At 47.6% G+C, this 16434-nt stretch overlaps 1 protein-coding gene across 4 annotated transcripts in view; it reads left to right on the top strand.

Annotated features, from left to right (window-relative positions):
- Positions 1-16434, top strand: part of LOC138267440 (microtubule-associated protein futsch-like) — a 164707-nt gene that overhangs the window by 131835 nt on the left and 16438 nt on the right. For all 4 annotated transcript variants that reach the window (XM_069216377.1, XM_069216378.1, XM_069216375.1 and 1 more), the window contains exons 8-9: positions 2977-3305; positions 11623-11737. In XM_069216377.1, the coding sequence (XP_069072478.1) occupies positions 2977-3305; positions 11623-11737 (444 nt within the window). The remainder of the gene's footprint in view (positions 1-2976; positions 3306-11622; positions 11738-16434) is intronic.

Below are 16434 nucleotides of genomic sequence, written 5' to 3'. Positions count from 1 at the left end.
AGGAGGAGTCACTGGCCAGTCAGGACAGCCCCTAAGGTGTCCTGAGCTGAGGTGACTCTGACTTTTAGAAATCCTCCATCTTGCAGATGGAGGATTCCCCCAATAGGGTTAGGATTGTGACCCCCTCCCCTTGGGAGGGGGCACAAAGAGGGTGTACCCACCCTCAGGGCTAGTAGCCATTGGCTACTAACCCCCCAGACCTAAACACGCCCTTAAATTTAGTATTTAAGGGCTACCCTGAACCCTAGAAAATTAGATTCCTGCAACTACAAGAAGAAGGACTGCCTAGCTGAAAACCCCTGCAGAGGAAGACCAGAAGACGACAACTGCCTTGGCTCCAGAAACTCACCGGCCTGTCTCCTGCCTTCCAAAGATCCTGCTCCAGCGACGCCTTCCAAAGGGACCAGCGACCTCGACATCCTCTGAGGACTGCCCCTGCTTCGAAAAGACAAGAAACTCCCGAGGACAGCGGACCTGCTCCAAGAAAAGCTGCAACTTTGTTTCCAGCAGCTTTAAAGAACCCTGCAAGCTCCCCGCAAGAAGCGTGAGACTTGCAACACTGCACCCGGCGACCCCGACTCGGCTGGTGGCGATCCAACACCTCAGGAGGGACCCCAGGACTACTCTGATACTGTGAGTACCAAAACCTGTCCCCCCTGAGCCCCCACAGCGCCGCCTGCAGAGGGAATCCCGAGGCTTCCCCTGACCGCGACTCTTTGAACCTAAAGTCCCGACGCCTGGGAGAGACCCTGCACCCGCAGCCCCCAGGACCTGAAGGACCGGACTTTCACTGGAGAAGTGACCCCCAGGAGTCCCTCTCCCTTGCCCAAGTGGAGGTTTCCCCGAGGAATCCCCCCCTTGCCTGCCTGCAGCGCTGAAGAGATCCCGAGATCTCTCATAAACTAACATTGCGAACCCGACGCTTGTTTCTACACTGCACCCGGCCGCCCCACGCCGCTGAGGGTGAAATTTCTGTGTGGACCTGTGTCCCCCCCGGTGCCCTACAAAACCCCCCTGGTCTGCCCTCCGAAGACGCGGGTACTTACCTGCAAGCAGACCGGAACCGGGGCACCCCCTTCTCTCCATTCTAGCCTATGTGTTTTGGGCACCACTTTGAACTCTGCACCTGACCGGCCCTGAGCTGCTGGTGTGGTGACTTTGGGGTTGCTCTGAACCCCCAACGGTGGGCTACCTTGGACCAAGAACTAAGCCCTGTAAGTGTCTTACTTACCTGGTTAACCTAACAAATACTTACCTCCCCTAGGAACTGTGAAAATTGCACTAAGTGTCCACTTTTAAAACAGCTATTTGTGAATAACTTGAAAAGTATACATGCAATTTTGATGATTTGAAGTTCCTAAAGTACTTACCTGCAATACCTTTCGAATGAGATATTACATGTAGAATTTGAACCTGTGGTTCTTAAAATAAACTAAGAAAAGATATTTTTCTATGTAAAAACCTATTGGCTGGATTTGTCTCTGAGTGTGTGTACCTCATTTATTGTCTATGTGTATGTGCAACAAGTGCTTAACACTACTCCTTGGATAAGCCTACTGCTCGACCACACTACCACAAAATAGAGCATTAGTATTATCTATTTTTACCACTATTTTACCTCTAAGGGGAACCCTTGGACTCTGTGCATGCTATTCCTTACTTTGAAATAGCACATACAGAGCCAACTTCCTACACTATCCCAAGCTAATGCTGGGATGGAGATCTGTTGTCCCATGCATGCACTGCTTTTTTGCAGTGAGGTGCAAAGCTGGTTCCTACCTACTATAATATTCTTATTGAGGCAGTTAGTTTGCACCTCACTGCCAAGGTGTAGCAAACCCTCCACACTGGAAACCGTGAGCTGCTCACATCCCATCATTGTGCTGCTGGTAGTCTCTTTAAGCTTGCTCTGATCTTTCAGTTCAGCTGGATTCACTTTGGTGTAACTGAAGAGACGAGTTGGAGGCGGTGGCCCAGGTGGCCCGGCGAGCCTTTGTGGTGCAGCACGGTCCAGTGATAGAACGTTTATGCACCTCCCTCGGGGGCCCATGTTAATACTCGCAGTGGGGGCTCTTTTCTGTGGCTAACGATACTAAAGGTTGGCTGGGCATTTGAAGAGCTCTGATGAGATAGTGTCCCTGCTTTGAACTGCTGCAGTAAAAGTGCAGCTCATCGGTTGGTGTCCCCTACAAGGACCCTTTGATGCATAAATGCCAGTTCGAAGAAACCATTGCGAAGAAATGTACTCAGACACATAATATTGTGGTAACATTAACAAAAATAAAATAATGCTGAAATCATTTTTTATGGCCGTAAAGAAAGCAATGTGGCATACAAGAGGGAATGATTGTTTAAAAAGGACAAGGTACAAACCAGGATGGGTTAGCGTAGAGTTGGAGTTGTGTGTATTCGAGGGCTGTCGCATGGTTCAGTTAGCACCGGTTTAGATTTTCATAGCATTGTGGCCAAGATAAAGATCAGGGTTGGTATCCATTAGGATTTTTAGATGAGTTTTCTTCCCAAAGTAATTGTTTTGCGGCTCTTGCACGTGTAATGTTAGTTGACATAATCTCATGAATATATTCTTCATTCTGGCACAGATCCACCTCAATTAGATTTTTGATAATCTTATTTTCAGATTACTACTTGGAAGTTGTGGGTTCCCCCCTCTTCTCTCTGATAGATTTTTTGGTGTTCTAAACCTGCACAATAAGTATGGATGCTAAAGTTAGTGAGGCACAGCTTTGGTTTTAACCGTTCTTTGCAGCGGTTTCTTATCTCAACAGTGTCACAGACTGAAAATAGGCAAATATCGTTTGAATACTTAAAGGTAACTTTATCGTTTGGAGGCAACATTCATAATGTATTTTTTCCTGAATGCTCACTGAATAAATGATGTATGTACATAGTTCTATAAATGTATGCCTATCTGAAAAATCCAACTCTTTATTTTCTTGTATAATATAAAAATTATAGGTCAAAGGTATTAGAATGGCAAAAATACTTGAGGTCAGCTGACGAGCTCGCAAATTACTCGGTGAGAGTCATAATCCTTGCAAGTAAAATCGGAGCAGTGAAGAAGAAACTAGCTCGAGACATTGCTACCTCGAAGAAGAAAAGAATGACCAGAACAACCATAGGGACGCAGACTGAGCTCAAAGAGCCTTCGCCGAAAGAGGTGCAAGTCAGCGTTAAAAGTTCCGCTCGAAAGCAAAGGCCTCCCGCCAAGGTAAAAAAGCTGAAAAACATGACCCGAAAAACTCCTGTGAAGCCAGAGTCGGCGCTTCAGCTGCAGTTCTCAGATGGTATGTGGTATAGTTATTGTTTTCATTTTAAGAGTATTTGTCAGTGTAAGTGGGACATCACGTGCATAGGTTTTTACTGTTGAATGTCTGACTCCTTAAGTTTCATATGTGCCGCGTCCTCCCTTGGTTCAACACTGGCCTTAGAGTGAGATCTGGTCTCAGAAGCCTTTGTGGCAAATTGACTTCTTCCTCCCACAGCTCAGTCTTGTTTCATCGCTGTGCAGACTGAAGGGATGCTGGACAGTTTTGATAAGCATGTTGCTTATCTCTTACTTCTCCATTCTGGCTGTTTTTGTTTACTTTCACTAGGGACACCTTTCAAACAGCGGGCATTCCAGTAACTACTCCCATTTCTCTTGCACGATTAGGAAAAGACCAACACACCTATGCTTAATGATTAGTGGGCATTAATAAGCCTGGTGCCAGCAGACAACACAAGGATCCCAATTGGACACCAATTAACTCTTGGGTTTGCTAATAATGGTTTACCTGGAAAGCTTTTCCTTTGTGATCATCAAGGGTTGTTCAGATTCCACTGCCATTTGTAGGTCTCGCCTAAGACATACAGTTTTCTAACAGTGGACTTAGAGGCTGCCCATTGCGTCTCATTGTTTGGCTTCATTTTCATTCTTATTTGTTAGCTTCTTATTGGTCAGGTGCTCTAAGCTCCCTTCCTCTTCGTGTATTTTTCCCGCCCTTTGAGCATGAAGGGATTACTTGTGTCCTCCTGCTGCTCATTTTGTAGGTGCTTCTTTTTTCTTTGTGGTTAAGCAATCTACCAGCACGTATCTTCTTCAGCCAGCACCCTCATGTACTTCTCCACCCTCTGTGATCCTCCCACTCTCTTGCTACTCGCATTGTCTGTGTTGCTTGCCCCTACCCATTTGTCCTTCCGTTGTCCATTCTGCTGTACAACATGGCTAAACACATTGACAAAGTCTATACCCCGCCTAGGCGAGACCTTTTGCCTGCTTGTTTATTTCCTGCTTAATTGGCTGTGCTCCGTTTTGGGAGCCCCGAAGTCATGCATATGAAAGCAGAAGTCTGCCAGTGTCAGAAGCTGCAAAAGCTTGACAAGAGTTCAGGGAACACAGCGTGTAGAGGTAGCAGCACAATACATCATAGGATACATGTAGGACGGGGCAGCGGGGTGATATAGAGAAAGCAACAAACGAGTGCACAGCACACAACTGAAAGGCAAGTGAGCATATGGAAGAACTAGCATGCATGACAAGGAAGCACTTTCAATGTGAGCCTGGGGATTAAGGGGTAGAGAAACATCAACAGGAACAAGTTAGCTTCAGTAAGGGCCAAAATGTTTTTCAGATTATTAGTGTTCATGACATTTTAAGAAAATTTAGAATGCAGCAAAGGCATTACTGCGCTTCTGCTACACAGTTTCCTTAATAGGTATAACAACCTGTCTCTATCTGACTCCTTAATCTCAACTTTATTCAGAGAGTACAAATATATATCTATTCATTACATAGTGGCAGTCGTCACTAGGTTGTTATAGTTAGGACCATGTTTCCATAGAAAAAGTGTTTTTTTACTTGCCTGTATCTTTGGAACCATTTGACAAATCTTCACGAAAGTTTCTACAAAAAAAAAGTGCCCCAGTGAGTCTTGTTGTGCATGAAAAGTTTCAGGGTGATCTCTGTCAAGCGGGGTTCGAGAAAAAGGGAGGGTCAAAAAAGTTGTGTTTACCTTGTTAATTCCCATAGGACATTTAGACATAACTACAGCCTAAATCGTTGGACGGAATGACACGAAATTCGGCAGAAAGACAGCTTTCAATACGCAGATCACGCTTTCGCTTATCTGGTGTAAATCTGTTCAGTAGTTTCTGAGATATTAAAGAGAAAATACATTTGTGTATCTTGGGGTGCGGATCCTTTGTGCATAAATCGTGAACATTTGCGAATTTTCACAAATGCACGCGCAAGTAGAAGTGCTGTAATTGGCTAGCCACAACCTGACTAGAAACTTGTGGCTGCCGTTTTATGTTATTGGAGAGGGTCTTCGGTCTGAAAATAGAAATAAGTGGCATAAGGGTTTAGGTAAAGGTACCCTGAACCCAGTGGTGTGATATAGGGGTGTTTTAGGATCAAATTATGGGTTTAAAACGATTTTTCTTCACCATGCGTGATATCCTTGAATATTCGAGGATATCCTCGAATATTCAAAGATATTTGCGAATATGCAAAAAAACTTTTTTTTTAAATTCATACACTAATTTATTTGATTATACATGCACTCACTCATGCGCCGACTCGCACACCCACTCAGACACTCACGCACCCACTCAGACCTACTCATAGACTCACACATCCACTTTCAGACCCACTTAGATACTCATGCACCCACTCACAGATGCCTTGACAGCGACAGGCCCTGTGGACAACCTCTGCTGCACAAGGCCAAAGGCTGTGCGTGGTGCAGGGTTGGGTGGTTATAAGGGCTTGGCTACATGGCTGTGTGCGTCGGGGTTGGAATAACATATAGTAATTAAAATTAATTTACATTTAAAACAAACATAGAAATTCACTGGGAAAAAAACAAAGGTTATAGGGACGTTGTAGTTAGGTTCTGAATTTACTCATACAAAACATAGAAATTCAGCAGTTATAGCTAAGGTAACTATAATTTGCGCCTTTGCAATGTACAGCTAATTACTCCGCCTATTATATAATTGACTGCATCTTGTATGGCATCTTTGATATTATGACTGCAACATTTGCAATACAATTATTGATAAGAAAAATGTGCTTGACAAGGGCGCGAGTTATAGTTACTTGAAGTAACTCTGACTATAGCTGCTGAATTTTTGTGGTTTTGTACAAGTAAATTCAGAACCCAACTATGTCTCTGTAATCTTTGTTTTGTTCAGTGAAAAAAATAAATATATATATATATATGTATGTATATGTATGTGTGTGTGTGTGTGTATATATATATATATATATATATATATATATAATATATATATATTAAACTGAAATTAACAAGTAATAGTTACCTCAGGTAACTGAGAAATTTGGTCAAAACTGATATTGTAGATTGTGCTTTTACAAGAAGAGGCATCACGTTGATATCCTGGATTGAGCTGTTATTTGCTTTACTTTCACGCTGACGACACCTTGACCTCCCTGAAAGTAGTGAAAGCTTTGCAAGTCCAATCTGGGCCAGGCAGTTATTTTTATAGATTGTTAATCTTCAGAGGAAGTCTCTTGTATCACAACATTCTGATGGATACAACTACCTGTGGATTCCTCACTCATTGAATTCTCCCCCTTGCGCCAGCATTCAACGGAAATCTTCTTCCTAGCTTCCGTACGTCGACGAGGACGTCACAATTGCCCACGCGACACCGTCTGACGTCATTCAGGCAATAAGAGGTCCTCGCCGACGTGCCATCAGTTCCCTTTTTTCCGTGCCATTCTAACGATGGTTATTCTTCGAGGGAGCTACTGTTGCTACTCTGCGTAGTTACAGTTATTGTTACTGTTTCTTTCTTTGAGAAAGAAAGAATGTCTCAAAGAAAGTCTGGTTTTAAGCCCTGCAATGAGTGCGGAGGCAAAATGTCGGTGACGGACCCACATACAGACTGTTTGTGGTGTCTCAGCTCCGACCACGACGTTGACAAATGTGACTCTTGTCAACGGATGAATCCGAAGGCGTTAAAGGAGCGAGAGGCAAAGCTCTTTTTGGCAAAGTCCAAGAAAAAAGAAAAGCGGCATCGACGCAAGTCATCCTCTCCGAAGTCCCATTTGGCGTCATCGTGACTCCCAGCGTCGCCGTGAATCTCGGCGCCGGTCGAGTAGGGAGAGATCGCGTTCGATCCCGCCTTCAGCTCGACGCCGAAAAACATGGGAAGTTAGCACCACCATCTCTCCACAGCCGCAGACGCCTCTTGCATCACCAGCTTCACCAGCTTCGCCGACGTCGCCTGTGAATCCATCATCTGTGTTTGAGGTTCCTCAGCGTCAGGAATTCTCACCAGCTTCTCAGACGCCGGGGCCGGCGCCGATGTCACCTCGAGCCCAGGCTCCTCAGTATCCGGCTTTCCCGGCCCCAGGAGCCGACAGTTCTGCATTTTTGAATGTGATGTTTGCTATCTTTCAGCAGATGGCTCCAGGTGGTGAACCAGCTGGTCCTTCTGGCCCCTTGGCCTTCAAGATGGGTGCTCCGGCTCCGTTACGACCGGCACCTTTCATGCCCTTCCTTCCTATGGGAAGTGTTAGCTCGGCGCCGGCTCCTATGGCGTCCGCTTCACAGTCGGTGACGCCGAGTAGATCTGCAGGCTTTCTCCTGTCCGCCCTCTGCCTCATACGGCGCCGAAGAAGTCCACGGCGCCGATGGATCCGGCGTCAGATGGATCCGAGGATCGGCGCTAAGCTTCGACGTCTGCTGAAGCCATGTCGACGCCTAGAATTGAGGCCAGGTTGCATTCGAGGAGGCTTGCTCTTCGCCTTCTTGAGGAGCAGGAATATCATAAGCAGGCATTGGAGGAAGGAGAGATTGAGGAACCTCTGGGGGACCTCCATGGTTTAGATACAGCTAGTGGTTTGGACACCTCTCCAGAATGGGACTTAACATCGCCTGGAGAGTATACAGAGGAGGCTGCTTCATTCCACTCAGTTATAAAGAAAGCAGCTGATTTTTTGGACCTTCCTTTGCCGGTGTCTGAGCCTAAGCCTAATATTTTAACAGAAGTATTACATCCTGCTTCAACGGTTGCAGAGCCACTTCTGCCTTTTAATGAGGTGCTGTTAGATCCAATCCTGGAAATATGGAAGAAGCCGGTGTCACCTTCGGCAGTTAATAGATCGGTGGCTCGCAGATATCGAGTGGCTCCTGCGGACCCAGACTTTCTGTCCAGGCACCCAACCCCTGAGAGCCTGGTGGTTCAGGCTTCATGTTCATCCCAGTCTGCCCCAGGTTCTTTTCCGGGTGTGCCTTCAGACTGAGACTCAAAGAAGATGGATCATTCTTCCAAAAAGGCTTTTTCTTCATGCAGCATGGCTTTAAAACGTACTAATGCTACATGTATTTTGGGAAGATTCATCTATGCCCTGATGGATTAAATAAAGTCGTCTCATGCTGAGGTGCCTCAGGAGGTGTTGAGCCTGGTCTCAGATGCTCAAGCTGCGGCGACCCAAGTGATCCAGTCTGGGCTGGATACGACTGACTCTGTAGCCAGGGCTATGGGTACTGCTGTTACTACAAGGAGGCAAGCCTGGCTTCGTAGCTCTGGTTTCTCGTCGGATGTCCAGTCAGCCCTGTTGGATCTTCCCTTCGATGGGGATAAACTATTTGGCTCCAAGACGGACTCTGCCCTAGAAAGGTTTAAGGAGAGTAGGGCCACGGCGAAGTCTTTAGGCTTGCAGGCCTCCTCTTCTGGTTCGTCCAGACTCTTTAGAAGATTTAGGGGGTTTGGTCGTGGTTCATCCTCCTCCTTTCGAGGCAGATTTCAGCAACAACCCTCCACTGCTCTCTCCTACAGATCGTACAGGGGGAGGGGTAGGATCCGAACCAGGGGAGCCGTCCAGCAGCACTCTGCCTCTTCCTCTTCCTCTGGAGGGGTGCAGCATGGGAAGCAGCCTTAGTCTTCCAGCAATTCCTTCTCATACCACTCCTGTAGGGGGGGGGGGGGGGTTATTGAACTTTCTCCGCAAGTGGGAGGTTATAACATCAGACTCCTGGGTCACCAGCATTGTGGGGAAAGGCTATGTATGCCCTTCCCTTTCGGGAGTTTCCTCCCCCCATCCCGCCCGCCCTTCCTGCTGTTCAGAAGAGCATCTCCTGTTACTAGAACAGGAGGTTCAAGTCCTCCTTTCAAAGGGTGCAGTGGAGTTGGTTCCAGAGCAGGAGAGGGGTCAGGGTTGTTACTCAAGATACGTCCTGATCCCCAAGAAGGATGGTCGTTTGAGGCCAATCCTGGACCTGAGGATCTTGAATTGGTTTCTCAAACAGGAGAAGTTCAAGATGCTGACCCTAGCTCAGGTGCTTTTGGCGTTGAACAATGGAGATTGGATGGTGTCTGTCGACTTGCAGGATGCTTACTTTCATATCCCGATACTCAAGACGCACAGGAAGTATCTCCGGTTTGTGGTGGGGTCGCAGCACTATCAGTTTGCGGTCCTCCCGTTTGGTCTTACTTCAGCACCTCGAGTCTTCACAAAGGTGATAGCGGTGGTTGCGGCAGAGCTCAGAAGGAAGGGGATAGCGGTATTTCCTTACCTGGACGACTGGTTGATAAAAGCCAAGTCTCCGGAGCTCGTGCTGCGTCACCTACAGTCGACAACCCAGTTGTTGTTCGACCTGGGTTTTTCTGTGAATGTGCCCAAATCTCACCTAGAGCCCTCTCAGCGCCTCCTGTTCATAGGGGCAGTACTGGATACAACATTGAATCGCACCTTTGCTCCGCCTCAGCAGATTCAGGACATTCAGGCGTTGGTTCCAATGTTTCAAAGTGGAGCGGTCATTCCAGTCCTCAAGGTCCTGCGTCTGCTCGGTCTGTTCACTTCTTGCATTCTGTTGGTCACTCACGCTCGCTGGCACATGAGGGCTCTTCAGTGGTGCCTCCGGAAGCAGTGGTCTCAACACAAAGGGGATCTTGGGGGATCAGTAAAGATCTCCAGGGACGCTGCAGCGGATCTAAGATGGTGGATTGCGGACGGCAATCTTTCTCAAGGAAGACCGTTTTCACAACCTCCGCCAGTGACCACAGTAATAACGGATGCTTCCACTCTAGGGTGGGGAGCTCATCTGGGGGACCTGGAGGTCAAAGGTCATTGGTCTCCAGTGGAACAGATGTTTCATATAAAATCTGTTAGTTGCGGGCGATACGTTTGGCTCTCAAGGCCTTCCTCCCTTCCATTCGCAGTCAGTCGTTTCAGGTCCTGACGGACAATACTACTGCGATATGGTATATAAACAAACAGGGAGGAGTAGGGTCGTACCTTCTCTGCAGAGAAGCTCTGCGGCTATGGTCCTGGGCCTTACCCTTTCCTCTTTTTATCTTCCACCTCATCCTTCGAAAGAGGTTGAAAGACTGCATCGTTTAGAACCGAGATGAGCGCTGAGCTTCTACGTGGACAGAACAAAGGAGTTTAGGTTGGAGGATCAACTCTTCATCGGGTACGTGGGAAAGAGGAGAGGAAGGGCAGTCCACAAGAGAACACTCTCCAGGTGGGTCATTCTTTGCATTAAGCTGTGTTATTCTCTGGCAAAGAAAGAACCCCCTGATGGAATAAGAGCTCATTCCACCAGAGCTAAGTCGGCCTCTTCGGCCTTGGCTAGGGGTGTTCCTGTGGTTGACATTTGCAAGGCCGCAACTTGGTCATCCCTCCACACTTTTGCGAAGCATTACTGCTTGGATTCGGAGGTTAGGAGGGATGGCCATTTTGCATGGTCAGTGCTGCAGGATTTCTTGGTTTGACCATTCAGGCACCCTCCACCGAGTGCGGTACTGCTTTGGGACTCTATTCAATGAGTGAGGAATCCACAGGTAGTTGTATCCATCAGAAGAACGAGTTACTTACCTTCGGTAACAACTTTTCTGGTGGATACATTAGCTACCTGTGGATTCCTCACGGTCCCTCCCGCCTCCCCGTTGCCTGTCTGGTCTTACCAAGCTATCCTTGGGTGTGCTCCTCTTGGTATTTGAGGGCCTTCAGATATAATGTATATATTTATGTTCTAAAAAAAAAAATAAAAAAAATTGACATTTTGGAATGATGTTTTTATCTTTTAATGTTAATAAATATTGTTACATGATTGATTGTTTCAATGGCCTATTCGTCTCAGAGGCACGTAAAAAATGTTGGTACTGACGTTGGCACGTCGGCGAGGACCTCTTATTGCCTGTATGACGTCAGACGGCGTCGCGTGGGCAATTGTGACGTCCTCGTCGACGTGCGGAAGCTAGGAAGAAGATTTCCGTTGAATGCTGGCGCAAGGGGGAGAATTCAATGAGTGAGGAATCCACAGGTAGCTAATGTATCCACCAGAAAAGTCGTTACCGAAGGTAAGTAACTCATTCTTCTGTACATTTAGTAGGTTGTACTAGTGTAGGTAAGAGCCAGCATTTTAGTTTTAATGGTTGGCTATCAGAATCTGGAAACTGCAAAAAGTTAACTGTGTAAAGCCAAGACCAGCTTGAAGCTTTTTCAGGGTGAATGCTAGGCCTGGATTTCCATTGTATTTTGTTTTAAGCGTAAGTTCTGCAGTTACCTTTTGGAGGACGGTAATAATTAATATACATATATGTTGTTTAGAAATGTTGACATATATATTTTGCCATTTCTCACAGTTGATGCCAGAATCAAAGAAACTGCAGAAAATCTGGCTCGGTTTGTTGTTGAAGTTGGGCCCAGTATTGAAGGCGGCTTTGATTTAAACCTGCTCTCCAAAAACCCAGAGTTCTGGTGAGTATTAAAGACAATCTTCTTGTGCCAGGCAAATGTGCTGCTCCACTCCAGCCCCCTATGCATTGCCCACCCCACTCCCTGTGGTGACATTTTAGGACAGAGTGGTTCTCTTCCAGGGGATCCTCATCAATAGTCATAAACATTGAATATTCCCGCCCTTGTGCGGGGACCCCGGAGCATATATATATAAAATACATACATATTATCATGTGTAAAACAGCAATGCAGGCTATAATCATAAATAGGCTAAAATGCTTTATTTCTATGCAAGTTTTTTTTTTTTTTTTTTTTATATTATAAAATCACAATAGATCATAAATATCTACCTAAGCCCCAAAAACTGGACTTAGGGAAGTAAACAGCAGTAAATATCAGAGAAAAATAGAAAAAAACACATTGAAAAACAATGAAGCATTCTTAGCCAATAGGCTGCATGCAGGTTAACACAGGAGAACCATAAAAACTTTGGCACCGTGCCTTTAAGACCCTGAGCACCTCCAGTATCCCACCATGCCTCAGGGGTGAAGGGAAGGTGACAGTTGGTTCACAGTTAGGTCAGTTCTTTTTTCCGGCTTCTTCTGAGAGGATCCTGGAGCATTGAGCTCTCAGTTTTTCTGAGTTTTCCTCAGAAAAATTCTTTAAAAAAGCGTTTTTTCACTTTTCACTCGACAAGTAACATCTTTGTCTGAGCTAGGAAGGTTTTTTCTGACAGAAAAATGCCATCTCTTTTTGTAAAATGTCCCTCTTGTGGGAAGAAGAAAGCCCAGTCAGACCCACACTCTCTGTGTATTGTCTGCCTGCCACAGAGTCACTGTCCTGACACCTGCAAGTATTGTAAGAACATGTCAAGGAGGACTCTCAAAGACAGAGAGAAGATCAGGCTACATGGGCTTCAGGAGAGGAAAAAGTCAACATCCTCTTCACTTCCCAGACCTACAGCAGAAGGAATGGCCCGATCGACGTCGACAGGTAGGATTGTACCTGTTTGTTCTCCATCGACGTCATCGGCACCACCGTCTCACCGGCATAGATCGCCGTCGACGGCGACCAGACCGACGTCGAGGGACAAAACGTCGAAGCATGGACACAGGGGTACATCTCCGTCGACGGCAGGCCGCCGTTCGGCGTCGAGTCATCTCCGGCGCTCCCGTTCGCCGTTGAGAACGTCTCACCCCTTGGCGTCGAAGGACACGACACCAAAAACACCTCGACGGCATGAACATCCGCCGTCGACCACTCGCCACTCAACGTCGAGACACACGACGGCGAGTAGGTCCAGGTCCCGCGATAGGCGATCGGCGTCAAGACACTCGACGGCAAGACCTCCGACGTCAAGACCTTCGACGTCGAGAGCAGACCAGCCATCGCAACCTTCGACGTCGAGGATGCAATCGACGTCGACACAACCTTCAGCTGTGTCACAGGCAGTAGAGCCAGCGGACAAAGCTCCCTCACCGGTGGTCTCTATAAGGAGTGCATCATCCCATTCCAGAGCATCGGGGCATGTTTCTCCCATCACAGCATCCCCGGATTCACAATACTCGAGGATGTATTCTCCTACTGCCTCATTACCGAGAACGCCATCGCCTACAGCTAGAGCAGGACGGGCTCGTTCTGCTTCTCGTCAGCCGACCACAAGACCTGCACACTCTGCTACAGCCTCTCGGAGCAGGTCCCGTTCCCGAAGGAGAACCAGGTCACGAACACCACGCAGAAGATCACCTTCTTGGTCTTCTTCAGGATCGTCTGTGGGGCGCTACTCCCCCACACTCACAGATTCTCCACCTGCTAGGTTTTCCCCGGTGGATGATATCACCACTTTTAATGAGGTTCTTCTAAGGGGAGCGCAGAAGCTAAATATTGAGGTACCGGAGCCGGCCACCTCATCCTCGGTTATCTTTGAGACCCTACAACACAGATCAGTCTCGAGAAAACTGCTGCTACTAGTACCGGGTTTGCTGCAACCGACTATGGACACTTTTCTGTCTCCAGCCACTCTCAAGTCTGCCCCGGCTAGGATTCAAAAGAAATACAAAGCTCCGGAACAAGATCCTTTATTCCTGCGGAAGGATCCGCCACCGGACTCTGTGATCTTAGCCGCAGCTAGAAAAACACACTCTGTGGCATCATCTTCCACAGTCCCCCCGGATAAGGAGAGCAGACACCTAGACTCTCTGGGGAGAAAGATGTGCGGTACGGCGGCATCTGCTATGAAGGTCTCCAGCGCCTCAGCACTTCTGGGCAGATATGACCGCTCTCTGTGGGACTCACTCCACAGATTTACAGAAAAGTTGCCCAGGGAAGATAGACAGGACTTCCAGGAAATCTTGCAGGAAGGGGGCCTAGTATCTAACCAGGTCATCAGCGCGGCGGCGGACGGGGTGGATTTGGCTGCGCATGGGTATGCGCACGGAATCTGCGCTAGGAGGTCTTCCTGGCTACGGCTCACGGGTCTGAAACAGGAAGCACAGCAGCGCATTTTGAACCTCCCATTCAGCGGGAGTTCGTTGTTCGGTACCCACGCGGATGAAGAGATGGCCCGAATGAAAACGGAAGTCGACACGATGAGGGCAGTGGGCCTGGAACGTAAAAAAGACTTCAGGCGGAGGTACAGGCCGTATGACAGACGACCATTCCAGCAGAGGGTTCAAACCCCTCACTGGTCTCAAAGGCCACAACAACGACAGGGACGTCCCCTGTTTCAGGCACGTAGACCCACAAGAGACAGAGGGTCAAGTAGACCTCAACAGTCTACAGCAAAGACACCATCAAAGCAATGAGGCATTGCTTCCCTCAGCACTGTGCACCACTCCGGTGGGGGGAAGTGTTACGCATCATCTTCGCGAGTGGCACTCAATCACAAAAGACAAATGGGTGCTCAATATTGTCGAACATGGCTATTCTCTCCTTTTCAAAAAACCTCCTCCACACTTGCCGCCAGCAAGGTGTTTTCCTTCTCATCTCAGCCTGCTACGCAAGGAAGTTCTCGCACTCCTACAAAAGAAAGCTGTAGAAAAGGTTCCTCCGGCACAAAAAGGAAAAGGGGTGTACTCCCGTTACTTTCTGGTGGCGAAAAAAGGTCAACAGGGCCTCTTCAGACCAATTCTGGACTTACGGCTCCTGAACAAGTACATAAGAAAACAAAAGTTCAGGATGCTAGCCCTTCACCAGATTGTCCCGCAACTGCATCAGGGAGACTGGATGTGCTCCATCGACCTACAGGATGCATATTTTCACATCCCAATAGCAACCAAACATCGGAAATTTTTACGTTTCCAGATAGCGTCACAGCACTACCAATTCAGAGTCCTTCCATTCGGCCTGAAGTCTGCACCCCGAGTCTTTTCAAAATGTGTAGCAGTGGTAGCGGCACACCTTCGAAGACAAAAAATATTCGTCTACCCCTACCTGGACGACTGGCTAGTGAAGGCCTCATCTCCGGATCAGGCGAGAAAACATCGAGATATCGTTCTAAGAACTTTCGAGTCTCTAGGTCTTCAAATCAACCACGACAAGTCAACCTTGATTCCAACACAAAACCTCCACTACCTGGGAGCGATACTAAACACAGAGCTCCAAAGAGTGTATCCTTCGGAGGAACGACTTTTATCAATCCACAGGAAGTGTCAACATCTATTAACAGCCGATGCACCTACAGCTCGTCAGGTGACATCGCTTCTGGGCTCCATGGCTTCATGCATCTTCATTGTCCCGAATGCCAGGCTACGCATGAGGCCCCTTCAGGAGGCATTAGAGAACAATTGGAGCCAAAAGACTGGTCACTGGGAGGACAGAGTTCGACTACCAGCAGTGGCTTTTCAATCACTACAATGGTGGATGCACAGACCTCACCTGTCGATAGGTTCTCCGTTTCACCAGACAATTCCAGTCGACACTCTGGTAACGGATGCGTCTCTTCAGGGTTGGGGTGCTCATCTGGGTTCCTTCCAAGCTCAGGGTCTGTGGTCCGACAAGGAAAAGAACTATCACATAAATCTACTGGAACTCAGAGCAGTCCATCTGGCTCTCAAATCTTTCTCTCCATTGGTTCAGGGGAAATCTATCCTAATTCAGACAGACAATACAACCACAATGTATTACCTGAACAAACAGGGGGGAACAAGATCACTACCTCTGTCTCGAGAATCCCAAACGATATGGCATTGGCTCCTGGCCAGGGGAATGTCTATCACAGCGGTACACCTGCCAGGTCAGCAAAACGTAGAGGCAGATTTCCTGAGGAGACATCTGGAAGACGCGCACGACTGGGTGCTACACGAAGTCGTCGAGGACATCTTCGGTCAATGGGGTCGACCTCAGTTGGATCTCTTTGCAGACGAAACAAACAAGAAATGCCCAGACTTCGCGTCCAGGTTCTGCCGTCCGGGATCTCAAGGGAATGCCCTGTTGATCAACTGGTCAGGGACATTTCTCTACGCCTTTCCACCGATTCCCCTCATACCGGCAGTAATCAACAAATTTTACAACTCCAGAACCAGAATGATTCTGATAGCGCCACAATGGCCCCGCCAATTCTGGTACACGGACCTACTCAACTTATCGGAAAGACCTCACAGGAGGTTGCCGTGCAGACCGGATCTCCTGAGCAGAATGGAAGGCAGAATCCTACATCCCAACCTTCCCTCTCTGAGCTTGACAGCATGGCTCCTGAACTCCTACAGTATGGGCACCTA

The sequence above is a fragment of the Pleurodeles waltl genome, chromosome 12, assembly GCF_031143425.1.
Source record: "Pleurodeles waltl isolate 20211129_DDA chromosome 12, aPleWal1.hap1.20221129, whole genome shotgun sequence".
NCBI classification, from domain to species: Eukaryota; Metazoa; Chordata; class Amphibia; order Caudata; family Salamandridae; genus Pleurodeles; species Pleurodeles waltl.
This window is presented reverse-complemented; position numbering and strand designations above follow the sequence as displayed.